Below are 25,259 nucleotides of genomic sequence, written 5' to 3'. Positions count from 1 at the left end.
CACCCCAAGGGTGTCCATAGTGTCCTGTAGGACACAGGGTGCCAGGCATGGTGTGCTCACCACCCTGAGCCCCTCCAGCATTAGGTACACAGCCATCTACCTACTTAGCCTTGCAAGGCCTGCCTGGGGCAAATATCACAGCCTGAAGGATCATGGGGACAGTCTGAACTCCTGCTAAGCTGTAATGAAAGAAGTGGTACGGGTGTGTGCATGGGTATGGTATGAGTACAGCTACGACTGTGGTTAAGGTTAGCTCAGGCTGGGCCAGATTCATCAGAGGAGTAAACTGTAAAGGTGAAGGGCTGTTCTGTCCCTGTTCTGACACCATCACAAGGGAGTTCCCAAGAAAAAATCATGACAAGGAACAAGGCACGTCAGGGACCTTCTCTGGAAAGTACTGCACTGCCCTGAGCTGTAGGCATCTTTGCAGATTCTTCCAAGCCCCAGCAGTGATGGGGCTTGAGAGCTGACCTGTTATTCTGAGCGTTGCAAAAGCTACAGAGTTTTCCTTCCCCTGATCTCCTGTTAAGGACCTGTCTCTGTTTGCCTCCCAGTGCTTCTGCGTGGTATTTTATCATCTTCTCGATGAAAGCTGGATTTCTCTGTGAAAAAGCGGTACCCGTTAACCTACCATTTTCTGCAAAGGGCACTGCTTTATCATCCAGAGTTACTAATAATGTTCCATTTCCAGAGTTTTTAATCAAATTCTTCCATTGAAGGCAGGGTTCCCTGGTTATTAGTGTGGGAGAGTGACTGCTGCGTTTCTCTGGAATCACACAGAATCATTTCAAGCAGAAAGTGACTTTTATTTTTTCACATGGATGTCTGGATTCTCTGGTCATGTGTTTTTTATTTCTCAGAGTTTCTGAAGCCCTTTAATTAACTCTAAAGATTAGAACTGTACAGAGAATAATTTTCTCATCCTGTGTAACTTTGAAAAAATTTGCAACACTTTGCAGCCCCACAAGAAGAGGTCTCCAAAAAGTAGACTAGCAGGTATGCAGCATTTTGGACACTCACTGGAGATGTAAAGTTCAGATCCAAGTCTATTTTCCTGGGTGTGAAGCAAATTCTAACTGTCCTTTGCCCCACTCTAAGTTCTTTTCTAGTGTGCTGTTGGATGTTCTGTAATGGGACTGTGTCAGTCTTGCCTTAGAGAGCTGCTTGGGTTTCTGTGGATGCAAATCCGTGTCCCAGAGAAAGAAAAGCTGATGCTGCAGTGCATCGCATGCAGATCTACTAACTCCTGGGTTCATCCCACCTGGCTTTGGAAGTTAGCTGACACATCTAAATTAGGAATGAATTTCCCTCAGCTTCTGCTGCCAAATGATGAAGGGGCATATCCAGAGGGCACCCATCTCAGATACTATGCTGTCATAAGAGTCATAAAAGCTTCCAGCTTTCCATTTCTGTCCGTCTATGAACAACACTTTTTTATCCTGTCTGCCGTTAGGATGAAAATCCTGACAAAGCAGACATCTGTCTTTCAGCTCCCTCAGCACCAACCTTACCTCAGCATTTCTCTACTCACAGTTTGATCTGACTCAGGACCCCGTATCACCTTCACTATTGCTCACTAAAGCAACAGTGAGCAATTAGTATCCAGGAGACTGCTGTGTTACTTGGACTTTCTAGGTGGTATGTGGGTTTCTGAACTCAGACAGTTTTTGCATCAGAATGGAATTATGCCTGATTTCCATAGACACAAGTAAAACCAGAGTCAAATCCCACACTGAATAATAATAATAATAATAATAAAATTACTGCTAATGAAGAAAAATCATTGTGCAAATGGTTCAGAAAGCAAGTGCATGTCACTAAGAAATATTACTTGCCTTGGATATGCAGTAGGTGAATACAATGAACCATTAGAGGAAGAATGATCTTGGGGAAAGTGATAATGAGAGCTTCATTCTCTCAAGGAAGATGTGACTCTTCTTTAATGCTCTGACTGTGGGAATTAGGGCAAACCGCATGATTTTCTCCTACTTTCTGGACTCCTTTCTATCCCAGGAGTCTCTCGTACCACTGTTTTGGCTAGATGTGCAGTTGTTGTGCAATATTATCTTGGAATAACAGTCTCCATGCTCAAAATTATCTTAGGATAGCTGGTCTACATGGAATTCACAGCTTTTCCATTTCATCACAGCTTCTATGTAAATAAGGACTTCTGTGAAAAATGCACCTGATGTACTATATCAGTGTACAGCAAAACTGTTTATATCGACTGTTCTTATACCTTATTTTATTTCTTCAAAATCTGTAATGATTCAACACCTCTCCTTTGACAATCTGTATGCTGAGTTAAATGTTAAATTAATATAAGGGAAATAAGCAAAATGCAAAGATTACTCAGGTCCATTTTATCTGCTGAATCAATAGGATTTACTTAGTGCTAATGCACTAACCAGATTATGAAAACTTATGCAGCACTGTTCAATGACAAAAGCAAATAACTCTTTGAATGATCTTGACAATAGAACATGTAATCATCTTAATTTGTATTAACTAATTACATTTAACATGGATGTCTTTTTACCTTATTACCTTAAGTGGAGCATCACTACAGTAACCGCCTCCCCCCTGTTTGAGCACTGAAGTAGATCAAAGCAACAAGTATAGGAGATAGTGGAATGATACTACGTAAGGTGCATCAATAGAGTTGTTTAATTATTTTTTTTTTTCTGGGAGTCATAAACTTTTATATAATCTTTCCATTGACTTCAGTGAGTTCTAGATCAAGTCCTGGAAGCTGAAAGTGTAGCTTAAAGATCTTTCAGTAATTCCCTTTGAATTTCTCCTTATTTTGCAACAAGTATTATTTTGAAGGGTTGATTTCCTTTGTAACTGAGACTATCTGCAGGCAATGGCAACACCTAGTAGTGGCCACTGAATAATTAAGGTTGCTTGACTGTTTCAGTTTTAAAGTATTCTTTCAAGTTGCTTTTACTTCAGGTCTCTTACTTTGCAGTTGAAATTTGAAAGTTTATTCTCAGAAAGGGAACATACTTCTCCTGTATTTTATAAAAAAAAAAAAGAATTTGAATTGCTTTCAAATACATGAGGAATAATGGGAAGAAGAGGAAGGAAGAGGGAAACAATTCTTTGTTTAAAACAAAAAGAGGAAAAAACTCTTTTCCCATTTAAAGCAAAGCTTCGGTGCCCCAGCATAAGTTCTTAGAAACAGGAGAACCCAGTCCCCTGCCTCAGATGTGTTCAGTTCTCAGTGAACACTGGACTGAGTTCACAGCACCTACAGTCTAGGTGTGTCTTTCAGTCATCATGAAGAAATCAGAAACACAACAGATCTGCTTCGTGGGAATTGTTTAGTGCAGAAATGTGTGTCCATTTGACAAAATTGGCCCACTCCATGCTTTATTGTTTTACCCCTCCTTAGTATTACAAAAAGTGCTTGGTGGTGATGTCTGTTGATATTTTGCAAAAATCTGTTTTAAAAGTCACATTGCATTTTGATGCATTTTTGTTTTCTCTTGTGATGTGACTTCTGAGTGATTTCTGGAATCCAGGTAGTTTTTTGATAGAATATGGCTTGAAAAAGGCAAGCGTACAGCATATCAGTACCTAACGCTGCCACTTTCACGTGAACATTAGCTGTCTTTCTGTGCCGTGAGAGCAGCAGGTGGGCTATGCACGGCGTATTTCCAGCATACTGTTCTGGTCTGGCTTCCCTACTGCAAATAATAGCTGATTTGTCCCCTTGGAATATCTCTTTCCAAGGATATACTGAGCCCTCCACCATAAATGTGTGCAACAGTTCAAAATGAAAGACCCAGGCTCTTCATTAATAATATTTGATAAAGGAAATGAAGTGGGAGAATAAGAAGGTAATGTAATCTTGGTGCCAATAAAGAACACTGTTGTACATTTAGCCTGCTGTTGGACAGTACATACAACTAGTACTGGCCATCCCTGTTTAGTTACGCATAGTTGCTTCTCTTGGAAATGCGGCAGCAAGTTTTGGGAACTCATTCTGCCATTGTGCCGATCCAACAGATGACAAGTCTGGCTGTGGAATTGCAGTTGATCTTGTTGGCAAAAGCCAACTTGCTGCATCCAAAGAACTTCTGTTTCTCATGCTCCTCCATTCTGGCTGGTTTCACTCCTGCCTGTTGTACAGCACTGGAGTTTGTTCACGAGAGATTCTTTTCTCCTCTATTACTTCCAGAAAATAAATGTGTCCATAATTTTTCATTGTATGATCATTGATTGTGCCCATAACCATAAAGAATTCAGATAGCCTGTGACAGTTATGTATAGTGAGAAAAACAAATGCGACTGTGTTTTTTTAGAACTGCTAGTAGTAAAATTGGGTCCATTTCACAAACTTTCCTTCTTGCAAATTGCAGAGGAGAACATATTCTTCCATGGGACCAGAGTAGAAAGCTACTTATATATATCTCTGCTTCTCCATTGTGCTTTATTCAGTCTGACCGGCTAAGGCATGAAACTACAGGGGAAAGGAGAAGGGAGATTGTCTCTTTGCCAAGGGAACTGACAGAAGAAGGCATGAGGTGAACAGAGTCCATAAATGGGCCAGAGGCCAGAAAATTTGTCCTGGTTATTTTTCTCCTCACCTTGTCTTGGAGCTATAAGAACAAGGATTTTAGTAGTCTTCTCTAACCGAGTGTAGAATGAAAGAGACTGCTATGTGACAGCTGGGAAGATTTACGAATATTATGAAATCCAAGGAGTAATTCCTTTCAGAGTTAACAACAATAGACAGAAGAGCTTTATAATGTACTTCACATTTTTTAACTTGGGACTGGAAAAGAGATGGTGCAGGGTCTAACTCCAGTATGATGCTGATCAAGTCACTCATCCCCTTCAGGCAATATCCTGGTTTCACTGATATTACTGGAGCCAGAATTTCACTTCTTGTATTTCACATGAGAAGACACAGTGATCAAATGTATTGCTCACCTGAAGAGAAATATTGCAAACTATCCAGAAAATTTGAATGCATTACAGAACAACAAGACTTTATTGGCTAAAAATATTCAAGAAAATTGAGATAGAAAAGTCTGATAAGGTCTTTCTGTCTTCCTCACAGTTACTCTTGCTATTCAGAGTCTGTTATATATATAAGTTTTACATCATTATGTACTTGATTCCAACAGGACACACTCCTGAAAATTGCAGTTTATTTATCTTGACTCACTGACCTCCACAACAGGAGAGATAAGAAACTATTCAGGAGATTTCCTAAATGTCTTCGTACACTGTTTCCATTTTAAATCAGATTGGGAGTCAATTTGTTATGTAGAATCATCTATTCATTCCCACTACGGCAGTTATTCATTGAAAATGGATTTTTGCTATTTGCAGATATCAGACTCTATCTCCTCCAGCTGTAGCACATTTCCACCATGTTATGCCATAGAAAAGCTCAAAGGAGAAATGTTGTAGGCACTTCTGGGTGCCCATTTCTCTTGAGGGAGGCTCCCAGGATCCATAGAAGAAAACAAAAGCTGATAATTAGGCATTTGATTCCTGAGAGCTAACAAGTTAAAAGTCACATAAACTAACCAGTGGGAAATAAGACTCCTACACATTCCGAATGTACTTGAATTATCCTTCATAACTGTAGCATTTTACAATTCACACTAGTAAATCTCGTTAATTTCAGCCTACTTCTTCAATTTGTCAAATTAAATTTTAATTTTAATGATGTCTTCCAAATTGTTTGCAAGACAGCATGAGATGTTCTGCAGTGATTAAGTCATTAATTTCTAGTTTATTCAAGACATTAAGCATCAGATCAAGACATAATATCACTATCTAATTGAGCACTGCACTTAAATAAGAAGAGAGGTTTTGGCCAGCTGTAATAAGACAGGCCTGGAGGAATGCTTACTGAACTGTTTCTCCAAACAGCAGTTGCTGCAAATATCAGAAAAGCTCAGAAAAAATCTCTGGTTAAACTTTTTTTTTTTTTTTTTTTTGGTCCCTGAGTCTAGTTATTCAGACCGGAGACTAGACACTGACACTGACCTACCGGGGTATTTTTTTGGGATTTTCATTAACAACTTTAAGTTTTCCTCCTTACTTTGTACTTCTAGTTTCAAATGTGCAACTCTGTCCAAAATAATATTTTTAAGTCCACTGAACATGATGTGTAAATCATCAGTTAACTGCCAAGTAGCAACAGCTCCTGATAGCCCAGCTTGAAGATGTCTAGGGACTTCTTCGGTGTGTTTGTCCTCCATGGACTGAGTCCAGGGAAAATTCCAAAACACCAAAACTTCCCCTATGAACTAGTAAGATAGTGTGTTATCTCCTACCTTCTGGATACAGACAAAAGGCAGGGCTTTCCCGCACCTCTTTGCATTCCAGTGGCACACCTACACCAGTTTCACAAAGCCCTCGCTATGAATCACACCCAACTGGCACCTCTCATCACACAAGAGAGGCAATATAGCCCAACCCACGCACTTACCAGTGCTCTAATCGTCCATTTCAATATTTGTGTGATTTGTCACTGCAACTTGGCGTAATATCCAGAGTGCATCATCTGACATCAGTTATTTTTCCACATTGACAGCCAAGAGGATACTTACGTGTACACTGAGAGAAAGAGAGAGAGGGAGGAAGAGATTCAATCTTCAAAGAGTTAATTTAAAGCAGCTTCTTTGCTGAAGTTTTCTGTGTTGTCAATCTTCCTTTAGTTTTCTAAGTAGCCTTTTAATCTCTATTTCTACTCAAAGATCAAAGCATTCGTATTTCTTGAACAGCTAACCTTATGTTATGTTGATCCATGAAGCGCCAGGTTTTGTAAGAGAGCCATATGTGGAACAGTCTGCAGGTCTTTGGGCAGATATCCAAAATTACGACATCTCTGAGGAAGGCTGAAATGACTTTGTGGCTGAAATGACTTCAAGAAAGCTAGGAAAGGTGTCGGGGCAAATAGAAAAATGCAGCCATGTTAAAAAAAAAAATAAAAAAATAAAAGAGCTTGAACAGAGTTTCACAAGGACCATCAGGATGCTCAAATCACGTTAAGTACACAGGAGGATGTACTTTTTTTAGGGTTAACAGTGAAACATTCTCCCCAAAGTTGGTTGCTCGTGGAAGGAAAGGAATTATAGAAAAGAGCAGAGGTCCCAAGCTGGGGGAGGGTAAACTCAGAAATCTGTCTTATTTCAAAAAGCATGAAAACTGTACATCTTTCTGCACTTGAACTATTCATACTCATTGTATGAGTAATCTTTGCACAGATGTTTCAGAAATATTTTTCAACTGGATAGGATATGAGTGCAAAAGAATAAAGCTTTTCACTTGTTTGTTGGCCAAAACAAAGCAAAATTAAATTTGTCTCCTGTTGATGATTTAACCCAGTCAAGTACTGGGTTAAAAATATGTAAAGTTTGTTCAATGACTGTTCAGTGTGCCTAGTGCAAAGTTCCTAGGTCAGTTCCTACCATACATTAACAGCTAATATAAAAACTAATAGAGCAAACGCTTTAGCATGTGGGTAACCAAACCTTTAAGTCACTGTTGTGTCAGATCTAATCTGGAAGCCCTCTTTCTGCATCATTAGGCTATGATTAGGCATAGATTTCAATTGCACTTGTTTGGCCTTATACAGGATTTTACGTAAACAATACAGTAAATTGACAGGACACCTGGAGAGAAAACTGTCACAACTGCTGGCAGGAACTTCCAGGGATCATAAGAAACTTCACCTGCCAGTGCTATTGCTGGGCACAGTTCAGAAACATAACAATTTGACAGCAAAGGACTGAGCTATTACGTTCAACAGTTTGCTAGTAGCGTTTCCAGTGCCTTGGGGTTTTTCCAGAATTCAGCAGAGTTAAGCCAGCAAGAAATTCTCGATTCATTATTTCTTTCTCACAGTACTCTAAGTAGTAGAAGGAAAACCACCCAAATCAAGAAAATATGAAAATAAAATTTTACTCCTACTTGTTCTTTAACTGCATGATTCAGGTCTATTGACTTTAGTAGAAAGACTCTGACTGTCTTTAAAAGGCTTAATTCAAGCTTTTAAAAGGATTTTTAAACATGTTTGTAACAACAACAAATCAATAAAAAAATTAGGAAAAACCTAGCTCTGTATTGATTTCAACAGAGGGAACCATCGTAAGATCCTCTATAATCCTCCTACATGTTTATTCATAAAGGATGGGAACACACTAGATGACTTCCAAATTTAAACTAGTTAGAGATCCTTTAGGGGGTTCCTGGTTATTACCTATACAATTTCCCCAAAACAGATGATGTAGTATCAATAGTAATGGAATTTTCAGTTAATAGATTACTATTGAATTATCAGAACTGAAGGTTATATTCTTCTCTAGAGATACCTTAAAGTGTATTGTTCAAGAATTTTTCCAATGAAAATTAAAAACGTATTCTCTATTACCAAACTGAAAGAGAAAATCTTGCAAAAAACAGCAACTACTGCATTGCACTTGAGAAATAGTGATTGGACGAAATAGCACATGAGCAATAAATGATCAATATAACAGCCTAAGTAATTATAAAAAGCTGGCTTCACTATATTTCCATTAAAATATACAATCAGAAACATATTTTTCCTGCTTTATTTCCTCCTCTTTTTCCACCTTTTTCTCCCTTTTTCTGCCTATCACTGAAAAAATGTAGGGGAAAAAAAAGAGAACAGAAAAAGAAAAATGCTGGAAAATTGTATTTTAATGAAAAAAAAGTGAAAATGCAAAGTTTTTTAGAGAATCATTTTCTAGGAATCACTGTTTTAGAAACAGGTGTGTCACTGGTCAAGATTTGCAATCAAAAAATTCTAAGACCCTTGGAGACGGAGCATTGTGAAATTCACCTAGAGAAAGAAAACCTTGATATATGTGCTTACACTTATATAATCCATTTAAATAAAGACCTTACAGGCTTTTTCCTTACAGAGGGAATAAAAAAGTTGAAAGAGGCATTCCCATAATGTTAAGAAGTCATTGCCTTCCTCAAAGAACATCATAACTGATGAAGCAATTAAGTTTGAAACATTTTAAAATACTTTTGGTCAAATGCATTTGTGTTAAATGACTTCACTCTGACAAAGATCTATTCCTACTCATAAAGACAGTACTCATCTGTACTTCATTTTCTAACAGGCTTTTTCAAGAAATGCTTCATACTGCAGAGCACAAGATGATGAATATCGCTTAGAAGTTACAACTCCTTTGCAGAGGGTTGACTTGTTCATGGGCCAGTTCAACAATGTCCTGTTAACTTCAATATCTGTCTTCACCAACGGGAACCTTACCGTTGCTAACCTTGGAACTTCAGAGGGACGCTTCATGCAGGTAAATATTGTCTTCATGGTAAAAAATGCTGAAGTTAAACAGAATAGTGAAAAACAAGAAGCAGTGTTATCCAGTTTAACAGGGTGTTAGAAATTTCAAATTGCTGAGTAAAATAGAGCCTCTGGAACATAGACAAAGCATCTAATAGAGCATTCAGCATTTTAAATGTTCACATGGGCTTTGTGGTTTGGAGCAATGGTCTTGGAGCAAAATCCGCCATATCTCCACTTAGTCTGGCTGGTTCAATCCAGAGATCTTTTTTGGTCTGTACAAACTACATTTCTTTGAAAGGAGTATAAACTGAACTTTTTGTCCTAGATACATATCAAGCATGCTCCAACCCCAGTTGGGGGAAAAAAGCTCTAAAACAATGATTGATTCTCTGAACAGTTTCAGATGCATGCTTCATATGGTCAGTTGATCTAGAAGATCAGATTATATCTAGTTTAAAGTAAAATGCCCAGACAGTTTATAGTGTAGAAGAAGGAGCATTAGTTGTTTCTATATACTGATCCGCTTCTATGACAGTAAACTACTTGCTTCGTACCCATATGAGTTTATGACTCACAGATGAATAATTGAGATTAACTCCTCCACCACCTAGTTGCAAGTCTCTCTGAATGCATCTCAGATTTTAGGACTCGTTGTCTTCTCACTGTTCTTTTGGACAGCAATTTTTCCTGTCCTAAACCAGGTTTTCCGTAGTAAGTGGTAAATCACCCTCCTGAGAGGTCTGTCTCCCTCCACTGAGTACATAACTAATCTAGACAGGTAGATTGGCCTGCATACCTTCTTTGTAGGTGAATAACAAAATAAATTTAACCCATACAGCCAGCAGTCTTTTAAAAATTTGGCAGTCAAACATGAGAAGACAAAATACTTTGAAAACAATGAGGGCTTCCTCTACCTACCCACCTTCTTTCAAGCACTGTCAACCCAGAATGACCACTTTGGAGAGCTTGTCTTCTCCAGCCACCACAGGGTCCAGCCTGGGTGTATCTCAGTCTGGATCTCACCTGCACCCAAGGATCTGTGTCCTTTTTACTCTGCCAGTATTATTTGTCCTCTAGTGGACTTCCAGATGTATTGGCAGTCTTTGACTCTTCTTGCTCTGTAGGCTACAGAGTCATTAAATTTAGCACTCTTGTCCCTCAACCGTCATTAACTGACTCCTGATAAGAAGGCCATCATGAGCTGCTGTGCCCTTCCAGCTTTCCCACATCTGGTAACCTTCCATTAAAAACCACTTGGGCATGTACACCTTTTCATATAATTCTTTGTGTAGCATGAGTCATCAGAGAAGACTAAATAATATGCCTTCTCTTTTTTCTCTCCTTTCCTCTCATTCTCAGTCCCTATCACATCCAGTAAGTGGGGTTACATATTGTCCCCAGTATTTGTTAATCCACAATTGGCACCCTTTTTGGACAAAGGATATCCAACGTCCCCACTACTGCCTTCTGCACAGACTGGATGCAGAACCTGCCCCAGGTTGCACAACCCGTAGTGCTCCTGCAAAGAGGGAGATGAAAGTAATTTACCATATAGAACAGGTGGAAAACAGGAGAAAATCAGAGAAAATTGCATTTCTCCTTTCCCCCTAAAATACAGGAATTTAACAAAATGTTCAGTGACAACCCTGCCAGTTTTACCTGAACTTCCTTTGACGACCTCGTTATCTTTAAGCTGCAGCTAATCTTCAGCGCTGGAAAGGCAAATGCTAAGAGCTACACGCTGAGCACAGGAGCAACCTACGCTCTGTTCTTAAACATAGATACTGGTTCACACAGTGAACATGAGCAATTTGTTTAACCTTTCTGAAGCCATTTCCTTATCTAAAATATACAGTTAATAACAGCCACTGTCTTATTCACTGCACTTGTTTTGGGCTGCCACAAAGCTTTTAGGGAGCCGTGGTGGAAAGCACAAGGCAGCATTATTTTTATTTGTAACATTCCTTAAATTATTCATTCAAGTCCTGCACCACACATCTCATTCAGACATTTACCCACTCATGGAACAATTAAAATATTTCCAGGACACATTTCCCATTCCAGGTTCAGTTGCAGATCAAAAGAAAGGCTATTGTGTAAACTGCATATTGCCATTGCAGAAATATTCTCATCATTGAATTAGATTGGTTTGAGTTACAGAGGGAAGTTAGCATTGGGCTCATATTATAATAAGTAGGAGCTCTTTCTTTGAGGATTTTGTGCAACCAGCAGGAGAATAAGCATACCAACCAGCTTTAATGACACTACCTCCAGATAAAATGTTTAGTATTTCTTTTGCCTTTAAATGGTCTTGGAAGGAATACTATGTCTCTAGAATATAGAAGACATCATTTTTTCCAGAATTCAAAGTACATTTACATTAAGTCTTTTTTTTCTTTTTTACACTAATAGTTATCTAGGAAGTGCTTTCAAACATGTTCATTAGCAAATGTCCAACTAAAGCAGATTTGCAGTGTTTCTATGGAAATATAGCTATTAACTGCAATGAGATGGAGATCATTAAAAATTGAGCTATTAAACTAACATTACTGAAGTAAAATGGATTAAAAAAGAATCAGGATAATCTAACAATGATTTAATTCATCAAAACAATATCCCTAATCACTTCCCCATATTTTATAGCAAAGAAATGTAACTATTTTCTTTTTTGTTTCATTCACAAATATACTGGAACATATTGCAAAAAATCCTCATTTTTTCCCTTATTGTACACCTACCTGTTGCACAGTTTGTCATTTGCACTAATATTTTAGCTCTTTGTACATGCTAATATTGAATTTTCCTGTGCAACCTATTTGTATCTCATAGCTATTCAGAGTTGACTATATCTGTTCAGAGAGAGATTTGCTTTCAGAGAAAATGAGTTGCAGAATTTCTAGAAAATTCTATGTATCAGCAAACCTGTGTTACAACTGGTTATACTGTATTAATATCTTCATAATATATTTTCATGGAACCTATTTAAAAGAAAAAAGAAAAAATATATATTCATATATAGACTTCTAGTGAACACAGTTCACCTTGTATTTAGATCCTCTTTGAAATATCATATCTTGAGTCTGTGTTTAGACAATTTAGTTTGTGACATAAACTTCAGCACTACCAATTATCTGTGAGATTAAAAGAAATAGTAATACTGTACCTCTGTCTCTGGCAACACAATGCCCAAATATGAAACATATTGGTGAAAATTAAGGGTGAAATTAATGAATTTTAATCAAATTTTGTTATATTTATTTAAGGTTCATTTTAATTATTATGAACATTTTGTGGTAAAAAATAGATGTTTAAAACACAGTATCATGTCATGTAAATTCAACTGAAGCTCCAAGCCTGTGCGGTGGAAGCCAGTAGGTGCCGAATCAAGCTCCTGATGTTCAAACCAAGAAAAATGTATTTGAAAATGTATCTCACATTCTCCTATTATACCTGCTTAAATATGATCAGCAGCCAACCATTTGATTCTCCTTCTCTTCTTTCTTTCATGTTTCTTGCTCTCTTTCCAGATCCTTTTGCACTTTCTTCTGCTCATCACTTTCTTCCTTCCTACCAATGCCTCATCTCTGTTTCCAGCCATATTTTTCTGTTTACCACACAATTACAGCACAGCATTTCTGCAAAAGTCAAGAGAAGGTTTAATACGTAGTTTCTGAGAACACGATTTTTCCTTCTGTAAATGATGGCTAGCTGACTCTAGGTTTTTGATGTATTTAGAGCCAGATCATACTGAATAGTTCCTGTCTTTACAAGTGATTCCACTGAAGCTGATGGCTGTGCTAATGACCCAACTGTTATCAGAGTACAGCCTGATTTTGCTTCTTTAAAAAAAGCATCAGAAGAGCCAATAATATTTGGAATGCAAAAGCAGGTATGCCTTACCCAACCAGTGAATAGTCACCTGTTGTTTTCTACTTGTCCTCTTAATGAGATTAAATAGAATTTTTCACTTTAGCAGCTCTGAAAAGCACTGATACACTAATACAGGCTCCTTTGCTAAACGTTTATTTTTTTCAGCCAAAATCTAAAACTAAAATCAAATCAATCTAGATCGTCCAAGCACAGAAGATTCATGAGCTCTTTTAAGGAGGATAATTGGGGCCGGGAGGTGAATTCCAGAGTTCTCCTGGAGAATAATTGCAGCCCATTGACATACTGAGCATGTTTTGGCTGCATCAGAAATGTTAAATCTGTATTTGGCCATGAATAGATTGGAGTTTGTAGTTTACTAAATATTGTGGAGTTTCTGTTACAAAACAGAGCAGTAATAATTTTTCAAAGACAGCTGACATGCATGAGACAGAAAAGAAAAATGGTTTTACTTCCTTCCTAAGCTGGAGCCTGACAACAAGCTTTTTTCCCCCCTTCTTTTTTTTTTTTTCTGTTGAAAAGTTGCAGCTGTTTCGGCCTTTCTTATTGTGCTTGTTTTCAGAGTGTGACTGGGAACATGGGCTGAAAGTACAGCTGTTGGGTGCAAAGTGAATCAGGTATTTCACAGTGGTTATTTGATTAGAAAACAGCACACAGTCACACTGCCGTAGCTGTAGAATCAGATTTACAGCTGGTGTAAACCAGTCTTACTCCCCTCAAGTCAAAGAAACTACACTAAGGATACAACTCATAACTGGAAAAGACACGTTCATTACCAGCCAGTATTTTGGGGACATTTGAGTTTGTCACAAAAGAAAAAGAAAAAAAAAAAAAAAAAGAAGAAAAGAAAATCCATGTTATATTGAGATTAAATATCTTCTATTTTGCTCAGTTCCAAGGTGAAGCTTTTCTTTCTTTGCCTGAAATTACCTCAGAGAGTGACTTTTGAGTGACGAAGAGAAAAGTTCTTCAGGAAGGGGAAGTCTTTCTGATAGCTCTGGGCAGAGTGGGATATGGGAAAGTTTTATAAGATTTATTCCGAAAAGCTCACACTTGGTTTGGCCTTAACAGTAGACAAGAGACCAATGCCTTTGACGTCTGCAGAGGCTGGCTTTCAGCATAACAGTGTTTGGAAGCAGAGCACTGCACATGCACCCTACACCTGAAGCTGGCCTCACTGAGGTCAAGGCCAAGCAAATGTACTGCTCGTTGGTTACCTGCTTCAGGAAGAGGGATGAGAAACTTTTCCCTGTAAGCTTTGTACTACATGTACTACAGGTAACCACTCTCGTCATGTGCATTTTTGGCAGTAGTTTCATATCACCCAGGCACCTTCTGTCTATATGCTCCAACTCAGTGGGGCAGCACTGGGCTTCGAGCAGGATGAGGACCTCCTGCAGGTGTCCTCTCATCTTTACGGGGTAGTAGGATGTCCATCCTGTTGCTCCTGGAGGTAAGGAGAGGGTCTTCCCATGCATATACATATGCCCTGAGATGCAGTCAGCCACACACTGGCTGCAGTCCTGTCTGATCTGGCTGGATATGAGCCAGCTCTAGCTGAGAAGCCAAGCGTTAGCAAAACATGGTCACGCAATGTCATGTCTGAGCAGCTTCTGGACTGAATATAGCTTGGGGCACGAGAACCAAAGCATGATAGCATATATAGTCCTCGTTGGCATAGAGTGCATCTCGCACAACAAGCCGCTCACCCTCCTCAGGGCCTCCCTGCACTCCCTGGCACAGAACAATAACGAATAGCAAGTTTTGTTCTAGGGGCACATTACACCCCAGCACTTTTAACCAGATTTTTCAGCTAAGAAAGGAAGTATGGGGTTAGAATGAAGGTTTCAGGATGGATAGGGGCAAGTAAAAGCACACACTGGTGCTTCTCCCAGCACCTTCCTGTGTCTAGTACTCAGTGGCCCAGAGATTTCCTGAGCTGGAAATTGAACCTGTGTCTGGTGTTTAGTAGTCCTTAATAGTCCTTTAATAGTCCATAAAGGAATTCTTTTCCATTATGTGTTGTTTTGCTCTCCATGGTATGCTGTGACAATGATGTCCAGAATTTCATCATGCTTTGAATGATGAAGAGATTCCTTCGCCTGCTGCCTTATCTTTTTGTCTGGTGCACCCTGTTCTGTATGATGAGGAACAGGGACTCAGCTCTCACAGATCAATTGTTTGGAAGATTTTCACATGCAGAGCAGAAATCTGTTGGCTTTCCTATCCAAGTACAGAATATTTGACAGTCACAGTCATTTCCCGGGAATACTTACGATTAAAAACAATCAACAACAACACCAAACTATAACACTCACATCTCATTTCCCTGAAAAGAGAAAAATTAGCATGTGTCATAGCTGCTTTCATAGATTACATGCCAGGCAACACAATGCATGTTACAGAAATGAGTATAGACAAAAATAATCACATCTGCTTTTTATTTGTAACTGCACTCAAAGAGAGCTTGGAAAATCATGTCCCAGAATTCAACAAGAAGAGAGCCAGGCGTTCAGCATTGCTCTCCTCTTGCAAACAGCAAAACGGAAAGGCCTCGCTGCTTCGGTAATCAAGGCTCAAAGCCCTGGTGCCTATTAGCAAAATGAGTTGACGCACAGCAAGGAGGTACAGAGCTTTGCATCCTTCAGCATAGTCATTCAACTCCAGTTTGTATCACAGCACAGCGGAAGCTATTTCCACCTATGGACCGATCAAGCTTCTTTTGACCTAATTCCTTTCCCATTGGATAAATATAATTGTAACAAAACCCACTATAGCAAGTGGCAAGCCATGTTGGAAGCAAGTGTGAGGAGGTCACAAAATACATGAGCACAGACCTTAAACCTGGCAGTGTTGGGAGGAAAGCATGGCAGGATAGAAGCAGTCATTGCAAAAGCCGCCCTACTCAGTGCCCACTCCTGTCCTGCCACTGTGGACCAGAAATTCACCTGGCTTCTAAATACTGTCAGTATGATGTGTTTAAATGCAAAGCATGCACACATGCGTTTGTAGGAATGTGAATTGTTGCAACCCTTCCCACTTCATAATTTTTTCAACTAGCAGAAATCTGCAGCAAAAACTATGTAAGTGATGTTTTCATACCTATACTCAACTTTTAACAGTTTTATAATAGCAGCTCCTTCTGTGGTAAAGAGAGTACCCTGCTCCCCCCAAAACTATGAAATGGTGCATAATGCAAAATCCGAACAGTCAAATTAAAATTAACACCTGCTGCCAAATAATTGCTTTGAAAGCACACATGTTTTAATATTCAGTTCAAGTAGAGAAGCTTACACCCTTCAGAGCATTATACTCTCCATGGATTAGAGTGATATACAGCATCTAGAGAGCTACATATGTGCCCTCCGCAAGATTTTGCTGCATATCCCAAGGCATTTAAGGCGTTACACAATAAAGTTAACCCTGAGCCTATCTCTGCTGGGTAATGGCCTCCACCTGCCAGACATCTAGGGAAAAAAATAACAATGTGATACTTAGATGGGATTGCTTTAAGACGGCCTCTCATTTTTGCAGAAGATATTTCACCATATACTCAGTAACATATGTAATTCAATCCTGCTGACTAGCAGAACTGAGCATCAGAATGATTTTTAAAAGAAGCTGTTGTATGCTCTTTTTCAACTCAAGTTATTACAGTCTAAATTTGCCATATTATCCTTAAATTAACCTAGATTTGAGGCTTCTCACTTACCATTAATACTAACTGATGATAAAGAAATTGTATATAAATGAATTACTTTGTTGTTCATCAACGTAAGTGATCACTGGCTTCCAGTATAAAAGATATATTAAATAATATATTAATTAATTAATTGTTGGTCAATTGAGACACAGTGAGACACAGTGAAAGATTGCGTACCTTTTTGTTTTTCTCTTAAATAGAGGGAAATAAATATTGTGTTTGATTTAAGAAGGATGTCTGGAGCTGTAGCTATGATTAGGAATGTGCTTCTTGGGATGGTTATTTAAAAGAGCATGAGAACAGCCTCATGGGTTCATCAAACCAAAGGTCCATCTAGCTCAGTGTTCTCTCTCCAGCCATGGTGACAAGTGGATGCCTAGGGAGCAGGGCAACATAGGCAATACCTTCTGCTTCAAGCATCCAGCTATTTCTAGTTCTTCAGTTCTTGGGATTTCCTGAGCAACTGTGTTTTGTTTTTTCAGTTCTTTCCACGTACATTGCATTTACATCCTCTGGCAAGGAGTCACACAGGTTCATCACATAGTGACAGGAAGTCTTGCTCTTTTGTTTATTTTGAACATGCCTATTACTTTTGCTTTTCAATGGTATTTAGTACTTTTATTGGAAGAGAGTAAATGGTCAACCACTAGCAACTCTCTCCATGTCACTTATAGTCCTGTATGTCTTTTCCGCATCCCACCCACAAAGTCAGCGCTTCCACTCTAACCCAGTCATTGCTTGTTTCAGTCTTTTGATCACCTTTGTTACCCTTCCCTGAACCTTCTTCCCATTTTAACATATTATTTTTGTCATGAGGCAACCAGAACTGCACCAGAGAATTCAAGGACTGGACAAGCTGTGAATTCATATGACATAAGGATCTTTTCTGATTTGTTGTCTAATCCTTTTCTATAATTCCTAACTTTTGTTTTTGCACTGCTGCTGAACAGTGAGATGATATTTTCCTGGAACTATCTATCATGTATCACTTTACATTTATCTTCTTTGTTGTGTTTCACCTGCCATTTTATTGCCTTGACACACTGTCTTGCAAAGTCCTCTTGCCATCCTTCATAGTCTGTCCTCATCCTTATCACCTTGAATACTTTCAGATCTTCAGCAAACTTTGTCACTGGACTGCTCACCCACTTTTCAAACTCATTTATGGTTACATTAAACAGTACGGATCCCAGCACAGACCCTTGCAGAACACTTCTGGCGACTTCTCATTTTGCAAGAGCTGACCATTTACAGCTAGCATATGTTTGTCCTCTTTCAGTCAATTGTTTGTCTGCACAAGCCCTTCCTTCTCTCCTAACTGCTTGAGTGCAGGCACATAGATATACTTTCATTTCTTGTGTGTCCTGGAGAAATACTTGATATCTCATTAAAATATTAAAAAAAAAAAAAAAAAAAAAAACACACCAGTACTTGGATAATCATGTTTATAGTCTTTGCATAGATAAATCCTTTCGTAGCACTGAAACATTTCCATTGCAGAAGTAGCACGTGTATGGTAGTGTGGGCACAATACAGCAATGCCAAAAGGTACGCATACCAGCCCAGTCCCAAGCAATAAAAATCAGAGGTATCTGAGAACAACGCTGGAGTCCTAAGTAGCCTCTTCTTCATGCTGTAGCAACTGTCTTAAAATTGCCTTTCTCTTCAGGATTATGTTGGATAAGGGTAAGATAGAATTTCAAGGACTAGGCTGGTGTGTGCAGAAATTGCATAGTTATAGGAACCAGAAAGAGCATTTTTTGCATCTTGAGTCTGTTACTGCAACTCTGTAGGCTGGTGGATTAGTTCTAGGAAAACTGCAAACTTTTATTCCATAGTTCCAAATGAGTTAGGAAGTGTAATTTGAGCTCCCTTTATGTCATGAGGTCAAAGTCTATCCACCTGGGCTTTGAGCAGGTGATTTGACTATCAGCCTCAGTACAATAAAGGTCACTTGATTTTTAAAGTACCAAGTAATTTTCCAAGACTGTAGAGAGATGGGGTCCAAATTTTCATATATCATCTGAGATTGCAACACAGATGTGTTTAAGGGGTTAACACTGTGGTTCAATCAGAAAGAATGCTTGGCAATAAGAGGAAGCCTGGATTAATGATAGAAAAGAATTCTTAGCATTTTATAGCAGTGGGTATCCGAGATGAGACATGGCTAATGATCAACTAAAAAGGTATTTGCAGCTGTGGTGCTACCTCTCCCCATAATGCCAACATTAATCAAGCTTTTCCATGCAGCTTTGCAGTCCATTCTATTTTTCATTGTCCTGAATATAAAAACAGAGCTCATGCCCTAACACACTGAGTCAGACACCATACTTCTGTGTCACTGAAAATGATCAGACCTTATTGATTTCTAAAAGCTGTACTTTCTGTACTGCGAAACAAACCTATAGCAAATACTTTAACAAAGCCAGTTTCATTTTAAGGGGAAAAAAAGCCCCTTGTAACCCCAAACTGTAAATATCTTTGAGATGTGAAGCAGTTATCACCATGAATTAACTGCTCATGTATTTTATTTAAGTCTTGAATTACAACAAAACATCAGCTGTAATTACAGCATCTCTAAGTCGAGTCTTGGAGTCAGCCCTCTTGCTGAAAGACCTTGGCAGTGCAAAATGCCAGTGAAATCATGTAAGTCAATGTCCTGGCTGTTCTGATGCTGCCTTAGGAGTCAGGAGAAAAGCTTCATTATAGGAAAAAATGAAACTTTTGACATACAAGTTATTTCCAAAATGGCTTCGATCTTTTTAAATAATGAACTCCATTGAATCTCAACTTCTCAACAAATGCTGATTATCTAAATTCCTTAAGTAAACTACACGTGATGCAGCTTTTGAAACATGAACATGATCTTCCCTTATGTAAACAATCCTCTGCCTTTGTTGCCTGATGCTATCGCACTGGGTGCACATCCTTCTGGATTGCAGGCCCAAGCCTATAAAATCTTGCTATCAAATATCCACCCCAATCTGCAGATGCTTTATGCCTGTGCTTAACAGCCGTGACTCATCCCATTAAAGTCAACAAAGTTACAGTAGTAAAGTTAAGCATGCGTTTGCAGGAATAGGCCCAAATTCTCAGAAGTATTTAGGTAACTTAAGATGAAGAGAGATGACTAGTGGGGGAATTTCATACTGGTGTGACTAATCTTCCTAAGATCTTCTGAAATCAAGAGAGAAAGTGCTCTTGCAAAGGGGCTTCAGGACAACTAAATTAGGCTCCTCTTTTGGAACATCTTCCAGAGAGCTTCCTACTCTCCCTGTTGCTTAAGAGGTGCCAAGACTGTCCTGGACACCCAGCTCCCACAGAAATAAGCAGGAGTTAGACCTCAAGGTGTCCAGCCTGATCTAGTGGGTGGCATCCCTGCCTGTGGCAGGTGGGTTGGAACTGGATGATCTTTAAGGTCCCTTCCAACCTAAGCCATTCTGTGATTCTGTGATTCTATGATTTTGCCAAGCGCTTGTCTGCAGTAACAGCCATCTCAGCAGCTCTGGGAATCGAGCTCTGACTGCTTGTGTCTTCATAGCCCTGCTCACTGTGACAATCTGCACCTGCCATAGCTTTACACTCCAGCAGCCCCACATACACCATGACCAGATAGTAACAACACAGGCTACAGTGCACTGTTCAAGCTGTAGGACCAAGGTGAAAATAAATGGAAACATGTCTGACCTTCAAAGTCCTGGAGTTTCCTCTAAATAGACATTGTAGATAAAATTCTTTTTTCTCACATGTACTCTTAAATCTACAAGGGTAAGTGACCCATCTTCACTTTTTATTGTTGATTTATAAATACTTGAAATTAAAGACCACAAAGCAAGCAATGACTCCTTGGTATTTTAGTAAACATGATGCATTTTGAGGATCCTCCAAGAGCCATGATTTTGCTCTGTTAAATAAAGTGGATTTTATAGAGGTTTAATCAGATCATGATGGAACATTATGCAAAACATTATGCAATGTAATGCAAAGTAATTAATGCAAGCAGAAAAGTGGCAGGGATGTGAGGCTGTTGAGCAGCATTTGTGTCACACACTGCCTGCTGATTTTCTGAATTTCTGTCTTTCTTAGATAGTGGTTTCCCGTTCAGAGCCCACAGCTCCACATGTCAGCTTTCAGCTGGACTCCCACCCCGTCTCTCCCCAGGTTGTTGTTGAGAACTCAGTAGCAGCAGATGGCTATACCCTGGTAGTGACTGGAAAAAAGGTGAGCAGTGCATAATCTAATCATTCCTCACTCTGTGCAAACCTGCATACAAAGCAGCAACTTTCGTTAAGGGCAACTATTCACACTGCTGCTTTATGTTCTGCATCCTCCCAGCCCTTCCATTCCCTTGGGAATGCTGGAGGGGCAAGTTTCCTCCGAGACTTTTTTTCCCTACTAAACAAACCAACAGACTAAGATTGAGAAATGTTTAAATAATGTAAGAACTGTGATATAAACCAACAAAAGCCAGGAAATGCAAATTTAAAGCTGAAAGTCTGTCCTTAATTCAAGTACTTGCAAAGAAAAACACACAATGGCTTAAGAAAAGAATGGTGTTCAGAATTTCCTGGCTTTTGTTGGTTTGTGTCATAACTTTATAACTTTTTTAAGAGGGTTGTGTGTGCAAGTGTTATGTGGGTATGTTTAAAATTGGAGATGTTGTTCTTGGTAAGGTTTGAAGATTATTTTATCAGGCAGTTTATAAAGGGTTAATAAAAGATGAAGAGTTATCATAAATATGCTATTTTCATAACTAGGATGTGCATTATCAGGTGGATTTAGAACATCATTGCGTTAGCAGATAATATTACAGATAATCCTAAATCTTAACCATAAGCAATAATTTGACCTCTTGAGTTCTATAAGAATTTAAAGAAATTAATCAGCCATTACTAAAGATGGTTATTAATCATTTACTAGAAACTATGAGCTATTTACAAGAGTAACCTTCAAAGAAAATGTCCCAAAAATGTTTAAGAAAGGTACTGAAGTATAAATTATATAGTGATGTAATTAAATGCTAGTATTAATACTTTGATCAAAGATAACTTCTGATATTTAGAGTGACTATTATCATACCTATTTTGATATTTTGAAAATTATCATAAATTTTAATTCATGTTTTTATACAGGTTAGGTTTTTTGATGGTATGCGTTAAACACCAAGTACTTGGTCAGTCGTGTGCCCAGTGTGTCACACAAATTAATGTAGCCTCACCAAAGCTGAAATAGCCATCATGCCTATTTTTATAAACATATGAACTAAGACATACTGAGACACACTGTTTTTTCCAAGAATTGCTACAGAACTGGGAGGAGCATGCTGCTGTTTTCTTTTTCCATCAGCAAAAAAAATGCTATCTTGCTGTAAACACCAGATGCTGGTAGTAACTGTATATAACATTAAGATGCCTTTAGGGTTTCTCCCAAGTGAATTTAAAATCATGTCACTTAAATTACTTATAAGATCCTATAATTACCGAGCTAAAGAGAAGCCGCACCATAACTTGCACAGCTGAAATCTGAGTAGTGCCACAGCGCGCTGCATAAATTGAGACTCTCCTCAGCGGCGAGTGTGCGCATTCAAAGGCTCTGTACACCATCTCTTTCCACTGACAGATAACCAAGGTGCCACTGAACGGGCCGGGCTGCCACCATTTCCAGTCCTGCAGCCAGTGCCTGCTGGCACCTGCCTTCATGCGGTGCGGCTGGTGCGGCGAGCAGTGCCTGAGGTCTCCAGAGTGCGCTGGAGGGACCTGGACCCAGGAGACCTGCTTGCCAAGAGTCTACGAGGTAAAATACATGCTTCTGGTATTCACCTCTACGTCATTTCAGATACAGGGCATCCGGGGGACCATACCAGTGTCTGGGGTGGTGTGTGGGGTGAAGGGCAGCCTGCCCACCACCCCTTGGAAACCCTGAGCTGGCAGAGCCCTCCAGGCCCAGCAGCGCCCGCCATGCGGCCTGCGGTGTGGCCATCGTTGTTTAGGCACTGCATCAGGAGCCTAAAGGGTTGGATGAGTCTTTGGGGTAAATATATAGGAAGAGGTGCCCTCAGATGCCCTGTTGGTGAGCATGAGAAGCAAACAGAGGAGTTCCCATGCTCATTCCACTTCTTATTTTTATGCACTTACGGCAAATGAAGTGCCTGCTCTCTCTCACAACGGATGTGGCAGCTGGAGGGGAGCAAGCCAGCAGCTTTGCCCTGGCAGAGGGGACAGCCAGAGGCTGCTCTCCGTGGGCTCCTGTGAGGAGCATACAGGGACAACGCCGTGCAGATGAGCACAGAGCCCTGCTGGCTCGCCCCTGTTTTCATTTAGCTACGGTTGGTGTGAGATTTTGACGGGCAGACTGTACGTTTAACCGAATCGCTTCAAGTGAGGTGCAACACGGCTGTGAAGGCCAAGGCTCAGGGAGCAGCAGATGGACTGGTACACTGAGGGAGGAACAAGCGGAGAGCCTTCTGGTAGCACTTGCACCTACTTACTTTTAACACATTTAAACTATACTGTGTGGCAAAAAAATACATTTTCCTCTGGGTATACAGCTTGCAAACAGAAATGAAACTTTGACATGCTAAACTCTCAGGGAGAAAGGGAAGCAATAGTTCTTCCTTAGCAATAGTGTTTTCTTTCAACTGGGCAGATGATTCCATGGACAACAGCTTTTTTTAAGAGTAGCCAAGCAAAACTGCTATAAAAGTTTGAATTCAATAGTAATATAGAAACTTGTTTTCAGGGGTGGTATTCTTCATCTTCCAGATACAAAATTTAGGGCTAAATCAGACAAAATTCACTGAACAGACAATGAAGCACTCTAGGAATCATACCCAAAATGGATGGAGAGATGTGTGTGTGTGAGCATGCGTGTAAGTGTGTTTGCCTTGCCTTCAGTTACCATTTACCTTTGGGCAAAGGAGGTATAAAAAATCCGCTATTCCAAATGTGAATCATTTACTTTCACTTTATACAAGAACTCAGCCATTTCAGAAAAGCTGCAGTAGATGATCAAATTGTCCTTTCTGCCCCCAATTTTTAAGAGACTGTGAATCACTGATACAAAGGCATGCACTGGGGATTAGTCCTGGCCCATTTTTATATACCTCTGCAGAACCGAACTGCTCACACCTGCCCTGCATAGCTTGTTTTGTCTTTCCTAGAGCTCAAGTATAAGCAGCAACCCTTAACATTTTTTCTCAGTAAAAATTTCCAACAGCTGCTGTGGCTTGCCATGCATCCAAAAACATTTCTAAGATTCAGAACTGCCTTGTTTCTGGCTTTCAGAGGTGCTGAGCTCACACAGCCCTCTCTGGTTTCAACCCGGAGTCTGTGCGCTCGGCAGCTTCAAGAAGTAAGCACCTGGAGCCCATGCAGAGACGCGCAGACCAAGAGGTGTGTCCCCAGAGCCACCTCTCGAGTCCCTCTGGAGTTGCTGGGAGAACTCATCCGATGGATCGGGCCATAGATGTGGGCAGCAGGAGCAGGCATGGGGCTGGCCACGTGCTTGCCCTTCCCCACACACAGCTCAAGCCCTGCCCGCTCAGCACGAGCCCAGTCTGCCCCTGTAATGAACATGGATCTGTGGCACTGATGGGTCTTGAAGGGAATCTTGATTTACTGTATGCCCACATCAGTGGAAGTTGCTTCTAGAAGGCTTGTAAAGAAAAAAAGATGCAGCTGAGTACTCAAATCCCTTTGGATTGCTAGCTGTTAAGACAGATTTCATGCTCTGCTGGACCATGACATTTAACATTATTACTGAAAAAAAATATAAAACAGATTATTCATCATCTTCTGATCTGTCTTTAAACCCATATGCATAAAATATGAGAAACAAGCTTGTTTTGTTCCTAACAAACAGGGGATGACCTGCTTTGCGTAGTATTTGAAATTCTGTCCTACTCCCCTTAATATTTTGCTGATTTCAGAGGCACAGATTGCTTACGATAGGTCATATGAGCATTTTAACCTGAGGGTAACACAGAGGATCTGATCCAAAGGACACTAGATAAGTTCAGCAAAGTTTTCCCAGGTTATTACACAGACCAGTGCACAGTGGAAAAATAAAAAAAAAATAAAAGAATAAAAAGGATGAGATACTCCTCTCAGGAGGAATGACACAGGGGAAGCACAAGGTTCTCCCATTGGTTCTGCTGACCCTTCAGGCCTCTGCCCTGCTTTAAGTACTTTTCCTTGGAGCCATTGGGTGGTGGGGAGCAGCTCTGCATCCCTGCCCGGCTCAGCCCCAAACACAGCGGGCAGCGTACCTCATGGACCTGCCTCCACCTTTGGCCCCTGCTAGCACTGGAACACGTTTTTGTCAGCCCAAACTGAAGGAACGCTGGGGGACTCTGAGGAGTCG

General features: G+C 39.8%; 1 protein-coding gene across 3 annotated transcripts in view; it reads left to right on the top strand.

The window, feature by feature from the left end:
* The window catches only part of MET (MET proto-oncogene, receptor tyrosine kinase), a 91,124-nt gene that overhangs the window by 25,798 nt on the left and 40,067 nt on the right, over nt 1-25,259 (top strand). For all 3 annotated transcript variants that reach the window (XM_050714213.1, XM_035544056.2, XM_035544057.2), the window contains exons 3-5: nt 9,123-9,314; nt 20,985-21,119; nt 22,518-22,691. In XM_050714213.1, coding sequence (XP_050570170.1) covers nt 9,123-9,314; nt 20,985-21,119; nt 22,518-22,691 — 501 coding nt within the window. The remainder of the gene's footprint in view (nt 1-9,122; nt 9,315-20,984; nt 21,120-22,517; nt 22,692-25,259) is intronic.

Source organism: Cygnus atratus, chromosome 1, assembly GCF_013377495.2.
Source record: "Cygnus atratus isolate AKBS03 ecotype Queensland, Australia chromosome 1, CAtr_DNAZoo_HiC_assembly, whole genome shotgun sequence".
Classification (NCBI taxonomy): domain Eukaryota; kingdom Metazoa; phylum Chordata; class Aves; order Anseriformes; family Anatidae; genus Cygnus; species Cygnus atratus.
The sequence above is the reverse complement of the archived record's forward strand: the minus strand, read 5'-3'. Positions and strand labels throughout refer to the sequence as shown.